A 26,406-nucleotide genomic window follows, 5' to 3' on the forward strand; every position below is an offset into this window, starting at 1 on the left:
ACCATTTTATTTTGGGACATTTTTAATGAATTTCATAATTTGCCTGCGACAAGCGCAGAAAGAAATATTTAATTGCGCTCGTGGTATCGTGTTGCGCGCACACACAAACACTCAGACAAACACACAAACTTACATACAAATATACATTGAAGCAAGCACCCACAAGAGCAAGCTACAAGCAGCAGTTAAGCGTAGAAAGCAACATGTTGAGCGGTCTCTTACGCTCGGCAGATGCGCTGCGCAGTGTCATGCGGTGCCCCAAAACGCGTCTTGTTAACATACATATGTAGCGCTGTTGCATGCATAATACATGAGCGCCGCACCCGCTGGCTGCTGCTGCTGCGCTACAACTTTTAATTTAAAGTCACAACAAGCTTGTAACATTTCAATCAATAATTACGGTTCTTTTGTTCGAAATTACGTGAGTGTAATAAAAGCAGTAATTCGTAAGCAAATTAAGCGGCTCAAACAGAATTCCTAAGTAATAATTATGCAAAAAAGGCGCTGGCTGCACTACTTAATGGATATGGAAAAAAATTGAATTAAAAAAAAATATTATTTTTTTTTTTCAAATTGATAAATTTGTTTCATTATTTTTCGAACATCAAACAGAATTTAGATGTTTTTAGCAGAAAATATTGGAATTGTTCTTCGTATTTTTTGATATTAAGCGTAGCTTATTATTTTAATTAATGGAAATATCTCCGATCAAACGGTGTCTTTAGAGAATCCTTGAGTTCAAATCTGATTTTACGACTTATTTTTACCCGCATTGGTCACAACTAAAAATTCCCGCTGCTTCGAATCCTAAAAAAAGTTTATACTTTGGCTTATAATTGCTTAGAAGGTTAAAAAATTGGGATCTCTTTTTAGAAGGATTAGTTGTGACTAATCTGTAAGGAGAGATAATTCTCAGGAATTGTCAGTTATACAGTCGAACTTCCCTAACTCGAATCACCATAATCCACAAAAAAGCTTCGAGTCAAAGAGATTTCCGAGTTACGGAAAATAATTTGTATGAAAGTTGAGTTCTATTGGCATTTCAAGAGTACGAGTTATGGAAAACTTTGAGTTACAGCAGTTCGAGTTATAGAAGTTCAATTATATATACTTTCTGATTCCATAATTCCAAAAAGATCTATTCAGAAGCTTAATCCACAATACAGTTATGTTGCTGTTGTTGTTGTTATTATTATTGTAGCAGAAGAAAGCAAATGCAATTTAATTTTGAGAAATTCTGTCAAGTTGAACATATTAGAATTTGGGTCCATTCACTTACATAGAATCGACTATTGTGGATACCCCTTGCTAACTCATCTGATTTTGACTTCTGTTCAATTCAACTCAAATTTAAATTAATTGAAATTAAAAATTCAATACCAAAATGAATATAAAAATCACAGCCTTTCAGCGCAAACAAAAAAGTTTTCTCTCTTACCAACAACAATAGCAGCCAAGTAATTTTCATTTTCAGCTAAGTGGCAACATTTGCTCATCGTCTCACTTTACATCATCTAATACCCGCACCACTTTCCAATTTCCTTTAAATTACCAATCTTCACGACCCGCCCATTGACCCAATGAATTTTTGATCAGGGTCAAACAGTTTTCCGGCGCTTACACTGTCACGCCGCACACTTAATTAATTCGAAAATATTGTCTTTGCTGTGACTTTCCTTATAAAGCTGTTGTTACTGCTATTCTACATACAATTCCCACGCTCTCCGCAGCAATTTTCAACTTCTCTTCACACACCTTAATTCAGTCTTTTTGAAGTGTCTTCAACCGTTTGGGTTGAGGTGGTGGGGTTTGCATTCGAAGGAATAACTATTGAGTCAATACTTTGCCATTTGTTTACGATTTTGAATATTTTATGTGTAAAATGGTGGGTCGGAGAAAAGTTTTTGGTTACAGCGCGTCCTTTCGTTGCTTGTCTTACACTCATGTAGACAATTTGTGGTGTGTCTTGGTCATGTATTTATTTTCCATTTAGCCACAAGCAAACTTATGAATTTGAAAACAGTGCGCATTGTCTTCTTAATAATAAAGTGAAATTGGGCGTTTCTCGCTTAAAGAGTCTTCTATACTTTAATGACTTCCACTTAACATTTATTGTCGGCAATTGTACTCCTGTAGGTTCTCCAATATCATGCTTATTTGTCATACTTATATGTCTGTTTGCCTCAAGGCCATTGGGCTATTTGGCTATAATTTCATACTCATACACATAGTATAGCATAACATAACATAGCATAGCTTTCCATAGCATGACATCGCTGAGCACATCACAACAATTGTACTCTTTAAGGTCGTTTAGTTCGCTCGCCCACGGCGTTGTACCCAGAGAATTATGAAATTAAATTTTAATGCAAGTTCGACGCTCGATAATTGTTGTAATTATTGAAATTGGTGTTTATGTATGAATTCGTGCTATGTAGTCGTATATATATATTTATGTTGTATTTATTGTTATTTGCCGCTTTTAACATTTCTAAGCTAATTGATTTAGTCAACGCCGACGGTTATATTTTCATAATTCCATTGAGTCAATATGTAAATATTTAATTCTAAACGAAATTAATAACATTTTACACATGAAAGTAGGTCAAATGTATAATTGTAAGCACGAAATTGTTACACAATTGTGAAAATATGTGTCGAAAAGCTGGCTTGATAAAAATTAACCAAAATTAAGGTAGTCAATTTAATGGAAATCTAAAAAGAATGCACATTTTAACAGCTATTTCATATTAAACGCTTACTGAACTTGTGGAAAACACCACTTTAAATACTAAAAAAAACTCTATGAAATTCGCGTCAACAGCAAATTCCTGTGCTGCGTAATTTTTCTGCGCATCACATCCCTCCCAATTCAAGTTATAACGTTAGAAGAACTTGGTCCACAGCTGCCCTTCTCGCAATTATAATAACTAAACAGCACCAAACACAAACTTGCTTACAAGCGTATCAACAGTAAGCCAGCGCTTTGGCAAAACCATTAAATTTGGTGTGGTGCCATCAATTTTTATGTGCTCACGACAACAACAGGTTTGACAGCATCAAAATGCAACACTGTTCTAGTGATTACATTTTCTGGTCTATAAATTTAATACAAATTTAATGGCAACACGCGGGAGACTTGCGCCCCAACATTTACCAGTTTAAGTATGTTTTAATAACCGACTGCTGCTGATTTTGCGGTGGCGAGACAGGGGTGTGTGTGGTGGGAAATGGAAGCTCTATTAAATTGTCGGAAAATGGCATAAAATAGATTAAAAAGCAGAGGAGTGAGGGAGTGACAGTTTGTAGAGAGAGAGAGAAAGAGAGAGTGAAAGTTTGTGGAGCGAAAGGGAATGACAGTTTGTAGAGGGAGAAAGAGAAGAGAGATAGTGACAGTTTGTAAAGTAAGTGTTAGTATGGGTAAGTTGGGAGAAGCAAGCGCTTGTGTCACCGAAAACACTGTTCTGTTGACGCTAATCCCTTCTGTGGTTTTAATTTGCCATATAATTTTCCGCTTCCTCATTCGAAAGTGACATTTAGTACTCTTTTGATGCGCTCTCTCTATGTATAATATGAGTGCGTGTGTTTGAGAGAGACCGCGCGTGTTTTATGGCTTTTTTGGTGGCAGCAGCGGTAAGAATTAAATACCGTTACATTATGGGGTTATATACAGTTAGACGGCCGAAAAAAAAATGAATTTTCCAGAATTTTTTCTGAGAAAACTTTTTAATTTATTGATCCAAAAATTTATACACATATTATGGTATCTTTTAACTGTATTTTAAGACTTAGTACTAGTAAAAATATTTATTTGAAAAAGAGCTACAGCTGATCTCCAGGAGCTCCTCTCAAAAAAGACGTTTTGCGGTGACCACTATATCTCGGAACTGGATCATCCGAAATGAAAAAACCAAACAGATTTCGTTAAAATAATGTTAAATCTAGTAATTAATCGAAGGAATAAGCAAAATAAAATTTTTTGACAAAATGTCGGTTTCTCAAAAAAAAAAAAAAAAATCGATTCTTCACCGAAATTTCGGCCTTAAATTGTTTATAAAAAAAAATATTTATCGGAGAGAAAAAATCTTCGATTAATTAATAAAAAATACATTTAAGAAGGTCGTGTTAAAATTTGAGACTAACCGGTCTAGTCGTTTTCGAGTAATGTTGGTCACCGACTTTGAAAACACCATTTTAAGAAAAACGAGTTTAAAGTTTGGACCTTGTACTTCCAAGCACTCTGAAACGCCTTTTCAAATTTGCTTGTAACTTTGAAAATATTCACCGGAACGATATGATATTTTCTGTGTGTATTCTTAAATATATGCACATTAAGAAAATGACATAAAAAAATGGATTTTTTGAAAATTCTAACTGTATATAACCCCTTAAAAAAGCGTTTAAAATTTGTTATCGATGATTTTGTGGGATTTCAATTTTTAGTTTTTGGATTTTTAGTGGCAATTTTAGTAGCTCAAATGCACCTACTAACAACAATAACAACTATTTGACTTGCTTAGTAAAATCGCTGAATTTTTTTGTAATTCTTTGCTTATTCCATTCCATTCAACATTTAGTTGCGCAATAAAATCGCTCGAGAAAAGCGAATGTGTAAGGAAAGCGTCTAGCGGCCATAAAGGTGGCAATAACAACAAAAAGCGAATGTGAAATTTGTGTGAGCAACGGCGATAAAATATTTCCGAAGCATTATTGTTGTAATTTTCTTTGCTTCCACACACACGCCACGCTTTTTTTATGCCTTTCTCCACTGCTTTCATTACACACTTTCTGGGCGGATGAAAATGTGTAAGAAAAATATGGAACTCGTAAAATTTGAATGCCCAAATGCATATTGGATGAATTGTGTCAAAACATTGACAAACAAATGGACGGACGGACGGACGGACGGACGGAGGGGCAGCTGTGGCGTGTTCACGCGCAGGTTTACAAGCAAATGCGTTGCTGATACGCATGTTGGGCGGTGGGGCAATGCTGGACAAATCGGCAGTTTGTTGCCCTCAACTGCCCCCTCTCTCGTTCACACAGCTTCTCCAGCCACACAAAATATGGCCCATAAAAATTCGTTCACATCACAAATGCTACACAATAACGGTGCACAAAGCCGCATGAGCGATTGGCATTTCACACGTCAACGCCAGCGTATTTACTTTTACAAGCGTACAAAAACAAAGTACAATACAACAACAACAACAATATATTGTATGAAAAACAAACATGAGCGCGTAGCGGCAGCTGAAATTGTTGTCACTGCACGTGGAGGCGCCTATATTGTCTATTGTTGTTGTGTTTTTTGATGTTTTTGGACTTACTGCAGGCACCTCTGTGGCTCATCACACAATTTCCTCACTAACTTTTAGCGCTTTTTTACATACGCTCGGCACTCACCACTGGCGGCCAACAATAATTTTAACAGAAAACACAACAACAAAGCAGCCTAAAACCAGGCAACAAGAGCTTTTCGTGGCTTAGCGCCTAAAAGCGACTCGTCGTGTTGAGTTAATCGTGTGCGTGTTGGCTGCATTGTCTGCGCTTCCTAAGTCTCTTTGTGCGCCTTTTTGTATGTCTCTTTGTGGGTGTGGATGCGTTGGGTGTCTCACCGTAACGCCGCTGTCATCAAATTATATAGCCAAATGTCACAAACGAAATTGTTGTCAATTTTAATAAAAAGTTTTATTTATATTTTTAATTTTATGCGCGAGAAATTTATGTCAGGAATTTTAATATGAAAAGCACAGTAAGGAAAAAGACACTCTTGCCGCAGCAGCTTCAGTCTACACTTCAGTCACTGTATTTTAATGATAAGTGACAACCATTTGTTGTCACACTGTCACTTTGAGTGAGTTGTCAACAGTGCGCATATGAGCGCCGATCTCTCTATATAAATTTATATACATATGTATATTTATATGTGTGTGTGTGCTATATCTTCTTGTGTGCTTTTGTAGTTTCATAGCTGCAACATTTAATTGCCAATTTGACACTTTTGACACGCTTGTTTTCCATTTATTTCATTATAGTGCAACTATAGCTGGCGCTCATGTTGTTGCTATTGTTGTTGTACATTTTTTTATTGCTTGTGTTTACACTAATTTATGTTGATTGCTGACAAATGAAACATTAAGTGCGCACTTTTGGAAAATTGCAATTTTATTATGGTTTTTAATACGGTTTGAGGTTAAAGGGTGCTTAATTGTGGCATAAAGCAAATGCAACATAAAATGCGTGGCAAATTAAAATGTTTATAAAATACATATGTGTGCTATAATCAATTATGTCACTTTTAACGCGTATAATTTGCAATTAAAAATATATTTTTTTTAATAAATACAAATATATATTCGCCGTAAGGCAATTATTTGTTGGAGTTTGTCATATGTCGTGGATGAAATTATAAATCTTATAAATGGTTTTACCACAATTTATACTATTTTTTATCATTATTTAGTTTTGAATATTTTTATAAAAAAAAAAAAAAATCGGAAAAATATATTTTTTAAATTTTTCTAAAAAAAAAAATTTCTTAAATTTTTTTCTAGAAAAAATTATTTAAAAGCAAATTGGTGTATAGTTGACTTACTACTACACTCACGATCGTGCTTCCGTTTCAGATTTGCATCTAAATTATGTTATCAACATTTTACTCCAAAATTATTCGCACCAAAACCTAGATGGCGCTGTGTTAGCTCAGAAAAAAAATAAAAAAAAAATATTTGAAAGACTGCTGCTGTTGAGTTTACACATTTTTTTGCTACGTACGAGCATGCTTTGGATTCAAGTTTTTTTCTGAATTAAGTAAGGAGCATTGTATATCAATGTCACTGGTTTCAAAACATAGATGGCGCTGTTCCAAATCAAAAATCACTTTTTAGCGCAAAATACTTAAATCTACAGCAATCAAATATTAATATTATTAAATGAAACACATAGATTAAACCATGAGCCCTATAACCACCATTATTATATAGATATACCACTAACATACTTCTTGCTACATCACCCCTTATGTACTTTTGTGTTCTCATTTTCCTACCGTATTCACCTCTTATAGCTTTATTATGCTCTCCCTCCTTCATCACTTAATCCGCTTACATTTCTATTACTCTTTTAACCTTCAGTATTAGTTTTTCTGTCGCCTTTGAACGTCACCGCCTTCGAAACCACATACGTCTACTTATATGTATATTACCACCTCTTAACTGTTTATACACATTAACTATGAAAGCCTCAAGTAAATATAAACAACCCCATGCAGTAGTTGTTTGCAACTTTTACGCCTGCTTTGCATTTGACGCTCGCACTTCAAGCGGTACTTTTGTGGCACTAACAGCAATATGTCATGCCACGCATTCACATTTCAATCGTCAGGAGTACATATATATATACAGTTACATTTGTGGCAGTATCGCTGTTTATTTGGCGGCTTATTAGTCGCTTGGTGTGAGTTGCGAGTTGCCTGTAATCACTCATGCTAAACACATATGCTGCCGCTACAAATTGAACTCAATTAACGCGCATAATTCATGCGGAGCTTAGCGCTGGAAAAAAATATTGTAATAATAATAAAAACAACTAGTATGGTATGAGTTTTGGGGTACTATTACTACTGCTCAAGGATACTTTTGGCTGAAATGATATATATGAGAGTCCTATAAGCCTGTATGAAATCGATTCAATATGTATTTATTCTAGTAAACACACGACTGCCTTATCGCACGAAGATGCCTCTGTTTCAGATTTATTTCTCAATTATCTTACCAAAATTTAATTCGAAAGTTATTAGCTTCAAAACATAGATGTCGCTGTGGTAGTTTAAATTGAATTAAATTAAAAAAAAATTTATTGATAAAATTATTTAGCTGGTGTATGATTTAATATCACCGAAAAATATAAGAAAAATATTTTTTTAATAAATTTATTAAAATTACAAAGTTTAATTTTTTCAAAATTTTCAATTTTGCTTAATTAGCTTAATTTTCATTCAATTAATATTTTATAACAAATTTTCTGAAAACTACAACATATGCGCTATTTATGCCCTTAATATCACCGAAAAATATAAGAAAAATATTTTTTTAATAAATTTATTAAAATTACAAAATTTAATTTTTTCAAAATTTTCAATTTTGCTTAATTAGCTTAATTTTCATTCAATTAATATTTTATAACAAATTTTATGAAAACTACAACATATGCGCTATTTATGCCCTTAATATCACCGAAAAATATAAGAAAAATATTTTTTTTTTAATAAATTTATTAAAATTACAAAATTTAATTTTTTTTTCAAAATTTTTAATTTTGCTTAATTTTCATTCAATTAATTTTTTTATAATACATTTTATGAAAACTACTTTCCTTAAATTCCTTAAACTCTCCAACTTGCTGCACTATATACTTTTTTCTCTCAGTATAATATTCAACACAGCCACGCTAGCATATTTTACTTCCTCAATGAAGCTCCTTTATATCCCGCATTTAATCATAAATTACTGCTAATACTAATAATGCTTTATGGCTTAATTAATTTTTGGCACAACAATAAGCTGGCATTAAGGTTGGTATTAATAACATAATTTTTTTGTTGTTGTTGTATTAATGATTTATGATTAGCCACTGTCATTTATACAAGCTTATAAAGAGTCTTTCTTACATTTTGCGAAATATTTTTTTTTTGTTTTTTTTTCTTTATATTTTCATGCTTAAATAGAAATTAAGCTCTTATTGGAATTAAGCTCTTTTCTTCACCAGCACCACTAATTGCAGCGCAATTAATAATTAGGCAATTAACAAATATTAAGCACTTAAGCAGCCGCTATTAACCGGCTTATTAAGTAATGTATTTTGGCTATAGCTGCAACAACAACAAAAATGAAATAATAAGCTTAAAGCTCACTCTCTCTTCTTCTACTACTACATAGAAATGTATTTATTTATTCATTATAGAAAAAAATTTGCGCTTATTTAATAATCAATTCTCATTTCTTCTTCTTCCTCTTTCTTTCTTTGCAGTTTCGATGCGCGCGGTCGTCCGCTGCATCAGGCCATACCCTGGGCGGATGAGAATGTCTTCAAGAACAAGGCGCACTTCTACTACGACACAACTCCGCCAGCGTTGCGCATTAAGAATATACAACTGAGCGATGCGGGCCTCTATAAGTGTCGTGTGGACTTTCATAAATCACCGACGCGCAATTGGCGCATTAATGTGACAGTTTTAGGTAAGTTGCAGGCAAAAAAAAAACAAAAACCAAAAAACAAAAAAAAAATGAAAATGAAACTAATGCTACCCAAGAGAGCAAATAGAGGAAAAGTTGCAAAATGCTGTGTGAATAATTTGTGGAATTTTTTTTTGAACACAGAGAGGTAGAAGTGTATGAAAAAAGCACTGGATGGTGGAAATTGCCTTTCTTCCAAGAAAATTTTATTTATTTCATTTTCAATGAATTTAATTAACTGCGCCTATTTATAGCATTCGCATAATCTATTGTATTTCATATTAAATTGTGGAAACCCTTTAAAAGCTATGTGACATTTTTTCTCATTTCCCTTCACCATTATTTTCTCGCTTGCCACATGGCTCGCTTTAAGTGACGCTGCCAGCAAGCAGTTTAACTGTGTTGTGCAAATCAAATGATTTCATATTTTTCATTTGGCATTAGTGTTACACGCGCTGATTTGCACAAAGAAACACACACACACATACTCTTCTACAGAGCCATATAAAGGTGCTCTGTGACACCCGCATCTCATGCTTTCCACAGCCACTAAGCGCACTCGAGGCATTTCCGTTTCCGCAGCGCACATTTTTCATTTCCCTTGCCAGCTTATTTTCCTTGTTCTGCTGTGTGTTCGTGGCTGTGTGGCTGTGTGAAAAATTCATTCATTCACACGCTCTGGTGTAAGAGCTGTAAAAGCGTTGCCGCGCCAGGTGTCACCAGTCAACTTGCTGACATTTTCATAACATTTTTCTTTGTAACCTACGCCATTTTTTCGTACTTTTTTCTCTCTCTCTCTATGTGCTGCAATGCCAATACACTTGAACACCAATTGCGCTTGCTTTTCTTTGAATTGCGCCGGGCATATATAGTACAAGTATTTGGCTTATTACATCCGTGCAACATCCTCAGCTCCAGCTCACACCGTGGGCAATATTTCTTTGTGTTTTTCTCGTGCTTTTTTCGATTCTATGCTACACACATTCCTTGCAACATGCTCGCATACCTGAGCTGCCTCCATACCTCACACTCTGCTGCTTCTTTTTCTTCTGAATATCACATTCTTCATCTTCTGCTTCTTCTTGTTTCTCGTCCACAGTGCCGCCCACACGCTTAACCATACTGGATCACAATGGCGCTGAGATACGCGACCAATTGGCCGGGCCCTACTTGGAGGGCGACAGCGTTAATCTGACATGCCTGTCCAGCGGTGGTGTGCCGCCGCCGCGCGTCTCCTGGTGGCGCGAACATGCGCTCGTCGACGATTCGTTTCATGTGCAGCCAGATGGCACTGTACGCAATATACTACATTTGAAAAATATCGCAAGGAAGGATTTACTAACGGTAAGTGGCTACATATATATGTATACTGATATATATTTTTTGATGTTTGAGTGTGAGATGTGTGTGTGCTTTTGCGCCCTTCTTCGCTTGAAAGTTGTGCTTTGCGAACGAGGGTTCCCTTGAGCAGTGGCTGCCCTCAAGTATGACTGAGTGCTGTTAATAAAAGTTGTTGCTGTTGCTCTTGTTGTTGTTGTACTCTTGTAACTGTATAAGTGCAATTTAGCATTTTCGGACACATTTAAGTGAGTTTTGGCTGTTGATGTATATGCGGTACAGGTGTTTTTGAACCAAGTTACTTGAGTTATTTCAGAGTCTTGCCAACATAATGTCCAATAAGTTAAAATGTAAAAGAAGTTCATGGGAACTTGGGAGAGAAGGGAATACAAATTGTGACTTTTTAAGTTGTTGTTTCTAGTATTAAATTTAATTTTTAAGAGAGAAAGCAACAGTGAGAGTGCAAATTTTTCGGATCACTTATTTAGCTGTTTAAAGTTCAAGCAATTCTTCGCTTAATAATCAACAAGTCTATAACTTTAGCCTACATCAACAAAATATATAAAACAACATATGAATCGGTAGGCTCCTTAGTAACAAAAAATCGATATCATTCTCAGAGACCAGTTTTCTTTCCCTATCGACTTAGTCATTAAAGATATTTTCTTCGATGTTATTTACTATACTCTCAGCAGAAAGTGAAATTGACTTTTAAAAGCTTTTTTTGCTATTCTAAGGAAAAGCTAGTGAGCTAAGTATAATAAATAATATACATGCACATGCATAATAAATAATAAACATGCACCTGTATATATCCAACTAATAATATCGCATGCAATTTTTCGAAAATTTTACAAAATCTCATGCGATTTTTTCCAAAGTAAACAATTTTAATCTTTGCTATAAAACAAATTTTAGTCAAATTTACATAGGCATAACTGTTTTCTGTTCAATTATTCTACTCCGCTCACCACTTTTTCTTTAGATACGTATCCTGTATCTCATTTACTTCTGTATGTTTTTAATTTTCATGTGTTAGTGTTTACCTTAGTAAAATGATTAATTCTTCTGTAATGCGTACAAAGTTAATAAACTTGACTACAGTAGCTAGGGATAATATTTACATATTTTTAATATATCAGGAAGTTCATCCATATTTCATTGCCGTAGATATATATTACGCAGCAGACAATATTTCAGGATTTTACGTATGCGCGCCTAATATAAACATTAATATTTTAATATACACAAAGAGGATGAATGTACAGCTGAACGACAAAAAAAGAGGAACAGTGGTAGAAAAATTAAAAAAAAAGATTACCTTAATTTAATCTGCTCGGAAATATTATCACTGATATAATCTGAAATATCGTAACTTAAAAATTATAATTTAAAAAAATAAAAAATATATATAAAATTAACCTAAATTTTCCACAATTTTGATTTTTTTTTATATATTTTTTAATTTTTTTTTAATTTTTTTCAATTGTTTTATCTTATTAAATATTTTTTATCTTTTTTTTATTTTTTTTTTTATTTTTTCTTTTAATTTTTTTTTTTATTTTTTTTTTTTTTTTAATTTTTTTTATTTTTTTTTACTTTTTTCATTTTTTTTTTACTTTTCTTTTAATTTTTTCAACAACAACTCTTCCAACTCAACTCCGTGGTAATCCAAGCTCCTAAAACCCCTATTTTCCTCCTCAAAATCCAACGCTTCCATTTAGCTGCCCACCACCTGTAGCCAAGTATGTTGCGCTGACAATTTTTGGCGCCTTTCGCATGCAACCAATGATTATGACATAAAAAATGAATTAACATAAATTGCTTACGCCTTGACAAATGAAGTGGATTTGCCAGCGAACGCTCAACGCCGCTCTGCCGCCTCGCCTTGTGTGTGTGTGTGCGTCTTCGCAATGCTTCAAATTGCTTTTCGAGCGAGTTCACCTATAAAATTTCATATGCCAAAGTGAAATTGCTGCGCCACATGCTGGTTTGCGGTGAAGCTTTGGCTTAACTAAGTCTAAATATATATACATATGTGTGTGTTTACGCGAGTGTGTTTACGCAACTAAATATGCTTTCGAGTGACAAATGTTGGAGGTGGAATAAGCAAAATGTGTTGCCTTAGCTTTGATATGAGAATGTTGCATGCAAATTGTTATTGTTGTTGTTTTTCTCATTAAATGTATTTTTGGTAATGAACTCGCTTATATTTAGACGATTTTAATTCCTTATAATTTGCATAATATTTGTATGGTAAGCTTTTTCAATTTTGTGTGGAGCTGCGTGAGAATTACAATAGCAAAGAAGAGGCTATAGATTTCTATTTTCAATTTTCAGCAAATATTCTGTAATAACAACAAACAATTTCAACACTTCTCCAGACTATTTATATACATATATCTATAGATACCTTTGTTGTTATTGTTGTTTTTACTGTATTGTGCCCAATCAGCAAACCACACAAACAAACTCCAAAAATCTCAAACCAGCTTTACGCAGAATAAACAAACACAGTTATGCCGCTATGTTTACCTGCCCGACGCGTCCGTTTGTCTGTCAACCTGTCTATTCATTTAGATTTTTGGCAGATTGTTTGTCTCAGCTGGTGTTGCTGCTTCTGTTATTATTGTTATTACAACTATGATTGTGCTACTGCTCAGTATTTATTATTTAAAGCCAACCAACAACTACAAAAGCACAGAGTTAGTAAACAAAGCAATGTCACATAGCCAACAGTGAAGGCATTTTGTTGAGTGTCTTCGCTGTGTGTGTGTACCATATAATCTTAATCCAGTTGGATTATTCATTATGCTGTCTCGCCTGTGTGTGGATCATGAATGGAATGTAAATAATAATAATTTCAAAGATTTGTCTATGCGTGTGATTTGAAAGCGCACAACAACAACAACAGCAGCAGTAGCACCAGCAACAAAAGAAAACTTGAAATAAGCAGCAAGCAAATTGAACTACAAACAACAAAAGCAACAACAAGAGCACTCGTTATGTTAAGGGGCCAAATCAAGTACTTGGTTCCACATACAAAAATGCTCCAATACAGTCCTATGTAAGCTCCGGAGCACTTGCCTTCACCAAACTTAAGAGATTTGCTTTTCATATGCTCAGCGTTGTCTTCGCTTCTTTCTTTTACGCCACTCGTGGCGCTCATATGCGCCCTTACCCATTCTTTCAATTTAACTAAAAGTGTTTATTTTGGTATCCTGCGCGTCGCCATAGCTGGAGCGCACACAATGCAGCACAACAACAAACAAGCCGCATACAAAACGGACCAAATAAGTGTGACAAGTGTGACAGCGAGGCAGAGAGACGGGTTCGCCGACTTGAAATATGACTACGGGATTAGATGTTGGCTAGTGACAGTTCCCAGTGCGCTTACATGTCGAGGGAGACAATAGCAAAATTATGTCTAGAATGCGGTTTGTCTGCATACATTCATGGTACTTGACTTTATTATGGAATTGTGTTGAATATGTTGCCTAAATCTTTTTGGTAGAAAAAAAGACAAACAGAAAAATTATTATTTGGTTAAAACCATAGAGAATGGAAAGACAAAATGAGAACACAATTCTCGAACATCAATATATTATTTTCGTCAATATCTCAAAGCCTACCTTTAGGCGACTCGTACTTCGTAAGTCATTGGCGCTGAAATGTATACTTATTTTTTCTTCTTCTTTCGATAGAAGTTATTGTAATATAATGTGTAAGGACCTTAATGACCTTTACAAGAGCAAAATCTCCTATTTTCAAATCTGTTTGCAATTTTGGTCTATAGTTATTCATGATTATAGGAGTGGGTGGCAATTCTTTCATATTACTTTAAAGTGGGGTTAATTTTAATTCAGAATCTGATGGATAGTGAATTAAATAATATTTTATGCCAGTGGAGAATATCGATTTAATCATTAACTGAAGGCACTCTCAATCCGGCTCAAAGTGGAATTGGGTTTCAGATAGCAAGGTATTAATCTATATCCATATAGAAGTAAAATCCTCTCTCGACGAGCAAAAACTAAACTCTACAAGTCCCTCATCATTCCCGTCCTACTTTATGGTGCAGAAGCGTCGACGATGTCAACATCCGATAAGACGGGAGTTTTCGAGAGAAAGGTTTTGCGGGAGATTTATGGTAAGATGGAATGATGAGCTGTATGTGTTGTTCGACGACATAGACATAGTCCAGCGAATAAAAAGACGGCTACGCTGGCTAGGTCATGTTGTTCGAATGGACGAATGTGCCCCAGCTCTGAAAGTTTTCGATGTAGTACCCGCTAATGGAAGCCGAGGAAGAGGGAGACCTCCACTCCGATGGAAGGACCAGGTGGCGAAGGACCTGTCTTCACTTGGTATTACCAATTGGCGCCAAACTGCTAAAAGGAGAGATGCGTGGCGCGCTGTTGTGGACTCGGCTATAACCGCGTAAGCGGTGTCTACGCCAGTCAAGAAGAAGATATAGAATCTTCAAAATATCTATCAAAAGCGCTCGCCTCAAGTGTTGTTTATTTCCACCTAAACGGTCTAAAGCGACGCCGATAAGCCGCTGTAAATATGAGTAGACAACAGTTAGAATAATTCATTCAAGCATTCATATTTCATGCATATGTCTTCCATAATTTCTTTTCCTTCCTGCATTTGTCGCACAGCTACTTAGCGCACAACGTGTGTGGCATGCCTCATTTTTTATTTCATTAACATTTGCATAATTCAAATACCATGCCATTCATTCACATACGAGTATACAAAGGTGTGAATGCCATTCACGCGCGCTTATTGTACGCGTTCGCGTCTAAGCCGTTCTTAACGCCCACCAGGAAATGATGAATCTCTCTCACTCGCTTTGTGTGTGTGTGTGACAACTGGCAGCCTCACAGCGTTTACACACATTGTTCAAGCGGCACTCGAGTGCGCTGTGTTAGTCGTGGTTACAATTTATTTTCACTTCTCTTCGCCATTGTTACAATTTAAGCCGTTGCAGTGCGCCGCTGACGCGTCTCGCCAACAAAAAAAAAAGTGGACGCAAACACACACACATACCTTAATGTATATACATATACATATATGATGACTGAGCTTGTGTTTCATGCGAGCTCGTCCGCACCGAGCTGAGTGTGTGTTGTCATCAATGTTGGACGGCTTAAATAATGCTTGCCGTCGTCCGTCGTGTCCATTGCTTATGTTATTTTGCTTTGTTCTACGTAGTATTTGTTGTTTCTATTTACAATTTCTTTCGTGCCACTTGCTCACTTCCGCAGCTTGCTGTTGGTTGCAAGTTGTCCTGCCGCACGCATTTGTGTGTGTGTGTGTGGCATGTTGATGCTATAGTTGCTTTGTACAGTAAATTAATTTTTACACCTGACTTGCAGTTCTCCACTCTTCAACGTGTGTGAGCGTGTGTGTGTTTGGGTTTTTCTTCCAGCAATTTAGTCACTAAACGCTCGAAGGCTTCTCTTGTCTTGCCTTGACTAAGCTTTTTTGTGTGTGTGTGCCTTGCTTTCGAAACTAATTTGAAAACACATTTCTCTACTTGCCGTTTTGCCACTTTTTACTATGCTTTGTTGTCAGCTGCCCACATGCTTCGGACTAAGACCGCACTGAGTTGGCTTTGGTTAGCTTTGTGGCTCATATGTTGCACGTGTGTGTGTGTGCCCAATTGGACATCTGTTGTATGGTGAATGTCTGAAACGGTCTTAATCGGCTTTACTACATAAGTTATATGCTTGAATTTTTCAATTACATTTATAGTTTTCTCTCCCTCTCTCTCTCTCTCTGTTAGAGAATTTACTTATTCAGTGCAATTATTTGGTCACTTTTTTCTTGTTTTGGGTGATTTGTCTATTGTAGTCTGGATTTTATGACAATTTAAAGAGAATTTATGTGTGGTTGAGAGTAGAAAAAGAAGCGAGGAGAAATTAAAAAATGATTGAATTTAAAGAGAACTAAAATTCTTATAGCTTCCAAACAAGCGCTCACTTTAACACCTTAGAAGCAACCGAAAAATTATATTCGCTTGCCACAAAAGATCCATTAACTCCACAGCATTTCAATATCTTCATACTTCACTTCGAATTGCTTTTAAACCCGCTCAGAACAACACTTAGCGAAATCATTTCTAATAAATCTCTGCGATTTCATTAAAACAAACATTTTGCCAAGTGCTGAAAATCGGCGAAATGTTTACCACTGTCAAAAACTTTGCTCAGGTAAAACTAACTTAAACATGTCGAGTTAAGTTTGCCAATGAAATTTGTGCAGTTAACAACAACAAACAGATTTGTATACTTATGTGCATACAACAAACATAATTCGGTGAAGAAAACAGCTATTTATATAAAACTCGCAAAGCTTTTAAGATTTCACCACCACTGCCATACATAAGTTTCATATAAGTTTGCAGAAAATTTGTGCCGCACTGACGCTGCAGTCTTGAGAAAGTTTTCGACGGATTATCGTATTATGTCAGAAATAGTTTGCTGCAATAACTGTGCCACATTCTAACGGGATGTGGCATTTAAATGAGCTTGCGGCAGCATGTTTAATAACAGATTTTGGTGGTTTTTTTGTCATTGAGGCAAGGTAATTTGAGTTTTCGAACAATGTAGTAGCGAAGATAACTAGAAATAAATGTAAGCAACGTTTTCGCGACATTGAAATTAAGTTGTATAGCTCGAATATCACAACTACAGCTCAAAATTCCTAGAACTTAGCGCTTTCAGCGCATATTCAGCTCAATAGAATGTTGGCTGAATAAAGCGCTGAGTACTAGAGCAGCTAAGAAGATCGCTACGTAGTTCATAAGCACAACAGTTGTCGTTTAGTCGCTTTCATAGCTCACAAAACTGTTTGAATTTGCTTTTTCTCTTTCACTATTTAGATTTCTTCTGGTTCAATTATATAATACTAAATGAGCTCTGCAACATTAGTAATAATGTAAGCCTCATTTTTCCAACATGGAAATTAAGTTATAAAACATTATTGCTACAACTCCAGCTCAAAATTCATTGAATTTATCGCTTTCAGCGCATATTCAGCTCGATAGCTAACATTCTATCATACCATAAACACAACAGGTGTCATTTAATCGCCTTCATAACTCACAAATCTCTTTGATTTTGTTTTAACAAACATGTTTTCCCATCTCTCTCTCTCTCGTTATTTACATTCCATCCTTCATTCCCAATTATACAATACCAAATCAGCTCGGCAGCAAACCGGCTAATCAATGTGCACAAACCCTTTCGCTGTCAGCCAGTGAGCGCAACCCTGCTGTGTTTGTCGCTTTATCGGACGATCTCTTTTATTACGAAATTGAAATTACCATAATATATTAAGCAATTTGAATCAACAGTAATTTCTCATTTGCATTCAACTCCTAATGTGCTTAATTAAAGCATTTCTCTGTGTGCATTTTTTCCATGCGCTTGTGTGTGTTGTGGTTAACTAATTACCTACGTTATGTTGACGATATGGCGCCAACATACCAATTAATTTAGCTATAATACTTTAGGCATTAGCTAATAATTCGAAAATGCAACGAATTCTATGTGATTGAGTGGGGTTACTCACATACATACTCAAATAAATTGTCATGCTCCCAACGTGGGAATATTTTAGTAAAGCAGTCACCTGTGTTTTCACTCCGAAAATCATATAATTAGCGCAAATTGTGACTCGGATCTAAGTGGCAACTCGTTTTGTTTATTTCAAGGTCGCTTTTGCTTTATTGCCGTTATTATTTTATATAATTGTAGTTAGTTTGTATTTATGTGTTCTTAATTTCCTGCTGTTCTGCTAAATTTGTATTCTCTTCTTCTCCCTTTCAAAGGTTTACACATGCCAAGCGAGTAACGGTCACGTTGTGGCGGCGCTGACGAAAAAAGTGGTGCTGGACATGAACTGTGAGTATCCGAAATATAATTTACGGTAGTTTTTGATATAGAAATTTATTCATCAATTATATAAAAGTATGTATATGTCCTTTAAGGGTTTAAATAAGTTATGGAAGTAGCTTATAGCAATATGGTTATTTAGTCTAGACTATGGGACACACTGGATATGTTCATTTATATTATATTCTTATAGGACTCTCTCACAGAGTTATAGAAAATCTTGGTTTTTGGTCTTTATGCCTATTAAAGTATAGGTAGTCTTCAGAGTATAGCATTATGGAAAGTTCATGAACTCAACAAAAAGCGGTTATCAGAAAAATAGTATCATGAATATCATATAGAGAACAGGCTTTCAAATACTGAGTGAGATAAAATCTAAAAAATATCATAAAACAACTTTCTAATGGCTTGATATGTATGGTCCCAATATAGATCTGAGCTCATATATGGTGGTTGAGTAGAGACTATGTGATACACTGGATATCTCCATTTATATTACATACTTATAGGACTCTCTCAGAGAGGTATTAGAAATATAAAGCTTGGATTTGGTCTCGTTATCTATTAAAGTATCGGTAGTCTTCAGAGTATAGCATTAGGAGGAGTTCAAGAACTGAACAAAAAACGGTTATCAGAAAAGTAAGGTCATGAATATCATGTAGAGAACGGGCTTTCAAATACTGAGTGAGATAAAATATAAGAAATATCATGAAACAACTTTCCAAAGCCTTGGTCCTCGATAAGAAAAGTATGATTATATTACTGGTCATTATGAAAACCGAAAAGACCGGTTAGAACTAGGAAGCAAATGGCAAGAATTAGTGGAAGTAGTGAATCTTATATATATTATATATATACTCTCGCTATAGAACCGAACCCATATACGACCCTGATGAGCCTGATATTTCTATTTTATGAACTATATTCCCTCTGCAGGTTAGTCTCTTTCCAATTCTCAAAACATAACTGTCAATATTTTGTCGCCATTATGCGTACGCTTGAGTTTATATTTCCTTTAATGGTGACAAACATAAAACCGGATGCCACGTAACCTATTTAGCTGCTTGGCATAACAAATCCGCATTGACATGAGTAGATTTTGTAATAGCATTCGCTGAAGCTTATTACAATTTTTTTTTCCATTTTCCAGCTGAACAAGCAATTTACTCACGCGCTCTTACATATGGAAGAATATCTGTGTAGTTGTTGTGTGTAATCTCCCCTTACTTTCGCTTTGAGTAAATATGCGTCGTTGTGGCAGAGTTTATGGTGCCGGAAAATCCCTTTGAAATTGCATTCATTGCTAATTACCCCTCACATATTAAAATACAGGTGGCCTTTTTGCAGATTTGCTGCCCAGCTGCCCTCCCCCCGGTGACGGCAAACGCAAACATAAATATTTTACTATATAAATGCTAATAAGCGTGTGTATGTGTGTGCTTGTGTGGTGATTGTACATTTGCCACATTCATATGGTCTAAACATGCAATTGTATGCTAAGTAGTGGCACATAAATGTCAACTACAGCATTGGTAATAACATAAAATAGCAGAGGGCCAACAAACGTTCAAATAAAAGGCGCACAAAGACACTCACTCATATATAAATATCAAGTTGAGTGGAAGAACATGTCGGACAAGGCCAGTGCCCATAGTGGACCCGGACGCAGACCGCAAGGAAGTGGAAATGTAGTCAAGCTTAATTATTTGCCTTGTCGCTGAGGGATAGTGCAGAGAAAGTCGTAAAAAAATGAAAGTAAGAAATTGTGGAAAAAATGAGCAATGACCAAGGAGGAGGTGCAGGCAAAAAACCGTTGTAATTATGTACGTTGGCAAGATTTATGTCGAAACATAAAAAATATCCTCACGAAAATGGGTTTGTTGACATACACAGTTATTTCATATATAACTGTTATATGCTCCTAAGTATGTGTGTTTCTGTGAACTCATTTCCATACATACGAGCTCGTAAAACATTTGTGTCATATGTCGTATTCGCCCAATTTTTCGGCTAGCAGCAGTAATTAAGTTGTACTACAACAACAAGCAGTTACTTTTTAGGTTAAGTGGCAATTCTAGAAGTTATTCAAATACTTATGCATACATACATATATGCACCTACTTAGAGCCCTTAAATTGCTTTTCTGCTGTGGCAAAATTAAATGCTTTAAAGCGAAATAATTTAAGACGACAGATGAGCAGAAAAATATAGTAATGGAAGCACAAAATAAATTTGGAAGCAAATTCTGTATTTCATTTTAAACTTTTATATAAATTTTTCGCAGATTTCCGCATGAAGAAACCTAGGAAAAATCATTAGTATAGCTTTAAATACTTGTTTTCTATGAGTAGCAGACCATATATGCTGATTTTAACCAGCGCTCTTCAAAATTCATTACTAAATGCACTTTGCGCCTAAAAGTATACTATATAAAATGGAAGTTACACTCTTTGTTTCTTAAAATACCTTGCGCCTAAAGTTATACTATATTAAATCGAAGTTACACTCCAATGGCAGTTCTTATGATCATTTGAAGACAATTTTCGTATACTTTTCTGCGTACTTTGTAAGAAATGAAAAAAGTATTAAGATTGCAGTTACAATAGGTTGCTTAAAATACTTTGCGCCTAAAGGTATACTATATTAAATCGAAGTTACACTCCTATAAGCAGTTCTTATGATCATTCGAAGACATTTTTTGTATACTCTTCACACTATTAAGATTGAAGTTACAATAGAATGCTTAAAATACTTCCAAAGAACCAAAAAAACTATAGTCCTAACTAAAATGTAGCTACATACCTTAAACTATGCATTGTAAACATCTTCTTTTCATTTAGGCTGCATATTTTAACAAGTTTTGCTACAAAAGTTTTGAAAATTTCCGGTTTATTAAAAGTGTGTTTGTACTAAAGCATACCTTTAGGCTGATATTGCTAAAAACTCATCGAATACTAGATATTATATATTAAAACCTCATTGCTCAAATTTTTTACTATTCTTAAAATACTCGAAAACGCAATTTCCAACTTCACTTCAGCTTTCTAATCAAGTACTTTCATCTGCTATCCAAGTGCAACCAAAAGTAGACTTCATATTATTATATCTTACGAAATCTACACACAGCAAATGCTTGCCTTTCTTTGTACCTACTCTCAAGCGCCTCTTGTACGAATTATGCGCCAAACAATTACTCTGCTTAGACAAAAAGTCAATCTAGCATATTATCTCCAATACAAAATACTCATGTTAAGTGCTATTTAGCGTACGTTAAATACACAACTTCTTCATTTCAAATTACAAAAGCTGCTTTATTTGCGAGCGGTATTTTCGTGCCGTTCATTGACGTGAATGAGTTGCGTTGCGCAAAAATCCTGACAGAAGTCAAGTTGTTAGATTAAATAGCAAAATAGCAAGACATTAAAGCGCGATTTGACAAACATTTAACTTTTGACAACAACAGCAAGACAAAGGCACAAAACGGTAAATAAGAAAAGCTCACGGAACAAAAGACCGAAAATTGGAATGGAAACAAAACAAAGGCAAATAAGCAAATGCGAGCATTGTGATTTTCTCGAGTCTTATTTGTGTGTTTCTGTGTGTGTGTGTGAATGCATGAATTTATACAAATTTTGAAAAGTCAAATGAAGAGAGTGAGAAATCAGGCGTGCTGTGGTGGAGGCTAGCGGTAACAGCGCGGGATGCCGGAAGTGTGTCACTAATTTGTGCGTGTTGTTGGTGGCGTGCCAAAATCCTTTGTGAATTGACAAAATGCAGCGCCGCCAAGGAATACAAAGTCAGCGTGTGATCAGGCAGTAAATGAGTGTGAGCGAAGGTGGGAGTGGGTGGTAGCAAACGATAGTGATTAGAAGTTTGAAATGAAAGCCAGTACTCCAATGGACTGTTTATGTAACGGCAGTGACTCGACAATAGCTGATGAATGCGCGCGCTCGTGCCGTCCGCTGCCTGTCGCGCATCAACTCACACCTGTCACTTAGCGCAGACTGGCCTTTTGTTGTTGTTTCCATGCAACAACATGAATTTACAGCGTACAAGCAGACCGAACGCAGTACCAGCAATTGGCAAATCAAATGGCGTCGAAGAAGAAAGTGCATGGAAATAAGTATAGCAATAGCAACAACAACAACGACAACAGCAATAACGAACACACTTTTCAATTACCGACATGAATGCGGCGCGCACACACACATAGCGGGGTGTGCACCCCTGCAAGTAGGCAACAGTGAGCGAACAAAGCACATCAATAGAACAAGTAACAAGCAATAAGCAGGCGAATAAGGCGAGAAGAATGCTTGCATAATTTCTAGCGCGTGACTGTAATTAAAAGTCGAACAAAAGGCCCTTACACATACATACATGCATACAAATAAGTAACGGTACAAGTCTGTCACTTGGTGGTGGCACGGCGGTACTTTATCTCAACACGCTAATGCGAAAATATGCACAAATTGCTCGCTTTTGTTGTATGAGCACAACAACAACAAGCGCGCTGAATTGTGCTTTGCCTTTCTTTGTGTCTTTAAGCGAATGCAATTTTTTTTTTCTTCTCAATACAAGCAATATTTCTGAGTGCCTCGTCACCCTGATTGTGATTGCGCGCGCTCCCTTTTTGTGACACATGCCTCACGCGCTGTTATTTACGTGACATGCGCGGCAACACGTTAATGACAGTGGCGGCTGCAAATTCACAGCAGTCATCAGCGCTAGCTCGAAAAAGTGCTAATTGCACGTTCCAACTACTCGCTTTGGCGCTGGAAGTGCATATTTTCGCTGAAAAACTGATTGTGATTGATTGTCACTCGCATGCGTCACGCGTGATTACCAATAATTAGTGCCCCAAGCCAATTTTCCCCCTCGTTATTTCATTTATTTTTGCGAACAGAGCGCCCTCAAATTGATTTTGTACTGCATTATTTTCACTTCCGTTTCCGCTGGGCTTGTTAATAAGCTGTATTATATCATCTCAAATGTTTCTCAGAAGAAATCATAATCTCCAATTTATAGCACTGCAATCTAAAACTGAGATTTCACTTCAAATCACAAACTTCTCCACTTGCTGCGCCTATTTGTAGGCAATCTGCTCCTTCAACTGACTTTTACTCTCACTCTCCGCTCCGCGCTTTACTGCCATCTCGTAAATAATTCGCATCAAAAATGTTGGCAATAAATTCTTGCTATTTCATTACAACTTTTTGGGGATTTGCTAAAGTAAACAAGCGAAATTATATTACAACAGTTCGCCCAGAAGTAGGCTATAAAACCGAAATGAAGTAGGCGCACTCATATTGCTTCAAAGCAAATCATATTAAAAGCGCGCGGCAGTTGTTAAACAATCAAAGCTTTGCATTTGTCATATAAACAAGAAAATATATTTGCTAACATATTTATATGGAAGAAAGCAAACATCAAGCAATGTATGAGTGCTGTCAATACTAAGCTCTTGAAACTTTGCTAGAAATTCTCCGACAAATGCAACCTATAAGTCAGCAATTGCCATAAGAAGCTAAGGCATATACATACGTGTAGAAATAAATGATGAATACAAGCAGCTTATTCATAATTTGCTGTGAAAGTAGGCCACAGCGCCTATAAGTATGCAAGTGCTGGCATTAATATATGTAAAGCACACTACTTAGCTGATTAATACAAATGTAGTGAATTGTTGGCGCTCTGTCGGAATCTTATAGACAAAATTGGTGGTTCAAAAGTATTAAATTTTACACTGCTTGGCATAGAATCGTACATCTCCATAATACATTAACTTTCGTTTTCATTTTATTTCTCAAACATTTTCTTTATTTCCCTACCAACCAACTTGTAGCACCCTATATTTCACCTGCACAAGCAACAACGCCCAGCTGTCGACTGCAAAAATATGTTGCCTACATGCGGGCGCGCATGCATTAAGCATATAGTTCAGCACGCCCAGCGGCACAAATTTAATATTTTACTAGTCCAATATGTTTGCTACAGTGAATTGCGTAGTTTATATGCCAAACTCGTAAATAAATACCGTTATATGCTATTATATATTTGCGGAAAAATATGCACTTGTATTTGTATAAACGAGAAGTACTTGGACAGGTAAATAAGCGCATATTATTCGTAAGTCTATGCTATGGAGATTAGTTTGTTAAATAATACCCGAAATTTACGGCCAGCTGACTCTTAGCTGTTTGCTGCTATGGCCGTGAGCTGAGATTCTTTGGGCGCTGTTGGCTAGTCTTATTCCACTATTATTTATTATTCTCTGGTATTTGTGCATTTATATGGGTGTATGCATATCAATTTCGGCGCTCCATGACATAAGTTGTGCATAAGAAATTAGCATAATTCAGGTGAGTCCACGAATTGATAGTAACAAGTTGTTAGTGTAAGCTGCTCAGGCATTGGCTGTTTTACTTCGTGGGTATTAAGTAAATATGTAAGAGATATATAAGCACATACTCTCTCCCTTGGTTGCTGTATTCGCTGGAATTTTTAGTTATTTCATACTCAACTTAGGTATGACATGACAGCTATGATAGGCGCCTAGCGGTATGCTGCATTATTTTTTATATAAAAAAGTATTTTTCAAGGAAATAAAGAGGAAGAAAAAGTGTGTAAAAGTATTAAAAAAATACTTGAATTCAGTGGTTGATAGTTTAGGCGCCTAGAGGTATGCAATAATTAATGTTATGTCGGTAAAGAGACGTTTTAATTGAGAGGTTTGACTTATGCTGTATTGGCTTGTAAATGTAGTTTAGAAATAACGCTATACAGCAACCAAAAAAAAATTAAAATATATATAATATAATAATATATCCTAAATATTTTTTTTTTTAATATTTTTTCTTATTTTTTAAATCTTTCGCAGTTCCTTAATAACAATTCTATCAATTTACAAAAAATATTGATAATTCCATAGCGATATAAATTATTTTTAGCTTATTTTTTATTATGAAAAATTATTATTTTATTAAATAAAATATATAAAAAATAAAAAAATATTATATTTTTTCTCTCCACTCTATTTCAGTACCGCCACTAAGTCTGTTGCTGCAAGGTCTAAATCACGCACTCATCGCTGGCACGCGCACACATGTCACCTGCACTGCGGTGGGCGCACGACCAGCGCCACAAATTGTGTGGAAGAAATCGGGACAGATACTCAAGGGAGCAACACAATCGGTGAGTTGACAATCCGGAATTTTACTAGATAGATAATATACAGAAGTAGCTATGACACTAACTTCTCACTAAAGTATAACTGAACTGCCAGTCTTTATTGAATGGAGTCGCTTATTGCAACCGCTCAGTGAAATTGTTCCTCACCTGAAGTCACCTACAACACACCAGTCACCTCATACACATACATATATATCTACCAACTATCAAATAGACACTCACAAATGGCATTTGCACATACTCAATCTAAAGCTCATTTGGAGAGAAGAACATCTTTAATCCTTCAACTTTAATATTTTCTCTTTATCTTTCGCAGACTTCCAGCGATGGCAACACCACCGTCTCCGAGCTGATGCTTATACCGGTGCCCGAGGACAACGAGCGTCAAGTAGTCTGCTCCATTTCATTAAATCCATCTATAACGTCGCAGCAGCTGCACGAGGGCGACACCACGGTGTTGACGGCGCAGAGTAACGGCAATATGGGATTGTATTTGAAGGATTCGCGCGTGCTGAATGTGACACGTAAGTCAATTGTGTCGACTACCATGCTGTGCTGTGCTGTGCTCTGCTCTTAATGCGAGCTTATGCTTGGCTTTGCAGGCAAACATATGCATCTATGAACACATATGAATATATATATATCAATAGGTGATATATATATCTGGATATATTCATAGAAATGTGTATAGGTGTGTGTGTTTGTGTTCGCATTTGCTTAACTAGTTGTGCTGCGCT

General features: G+C 35.8%; 1 protein-coding gene across 1 annotated transcript in view; it reads left to right on the plus strand.

Moving 5' to 3' along the window:
* LOC105215647 (uncharacterized) overlaps positions 1-26,406 on the plus strand; it is a 135,762-nt gene that overhangs the window by 79,273 nt on the left and 30,083 nt on the right. The window contains exons 4-8 of the mRNA XM_029042512.2: positions 9,031-9,239; positions 10,336-10,580; positions 18,418-18,490; positions 25,521-25,672; positions 25,986-26,193. Of these exons, the coding sequence (XP_028898345.2) occupies positions 9,031-9,239; positions 10,336-10,580; positions 18,418-18,490; positions 25,521-25,672; positions 25,986-26,193 (887 nt within the window). The remainder of the gene's footprint in view (positions 1-9,030; positions 9,240-10,335; positions 10,581-18,417; positions 18,491-25,520; positions 25,673-25,985; positions 26,194-26,406) is intronic.

Source organism: Zeugodacus cucurbitae, chromosome 6 (genome assembly GCF_028554725.1).
Source record: "Zeugodacus cucurbitae isolate PBARC_wt_2022May chromosome 6, idZeuCucr1.2, whole genome shotgun sequence".
Taxonomy (NCBI): Eukaryota; Metazoa; Arthropoda; class Insecta; order Diptera; family Tephritidae; genus Zeugodacus; species Zeugodacus cucurbitae.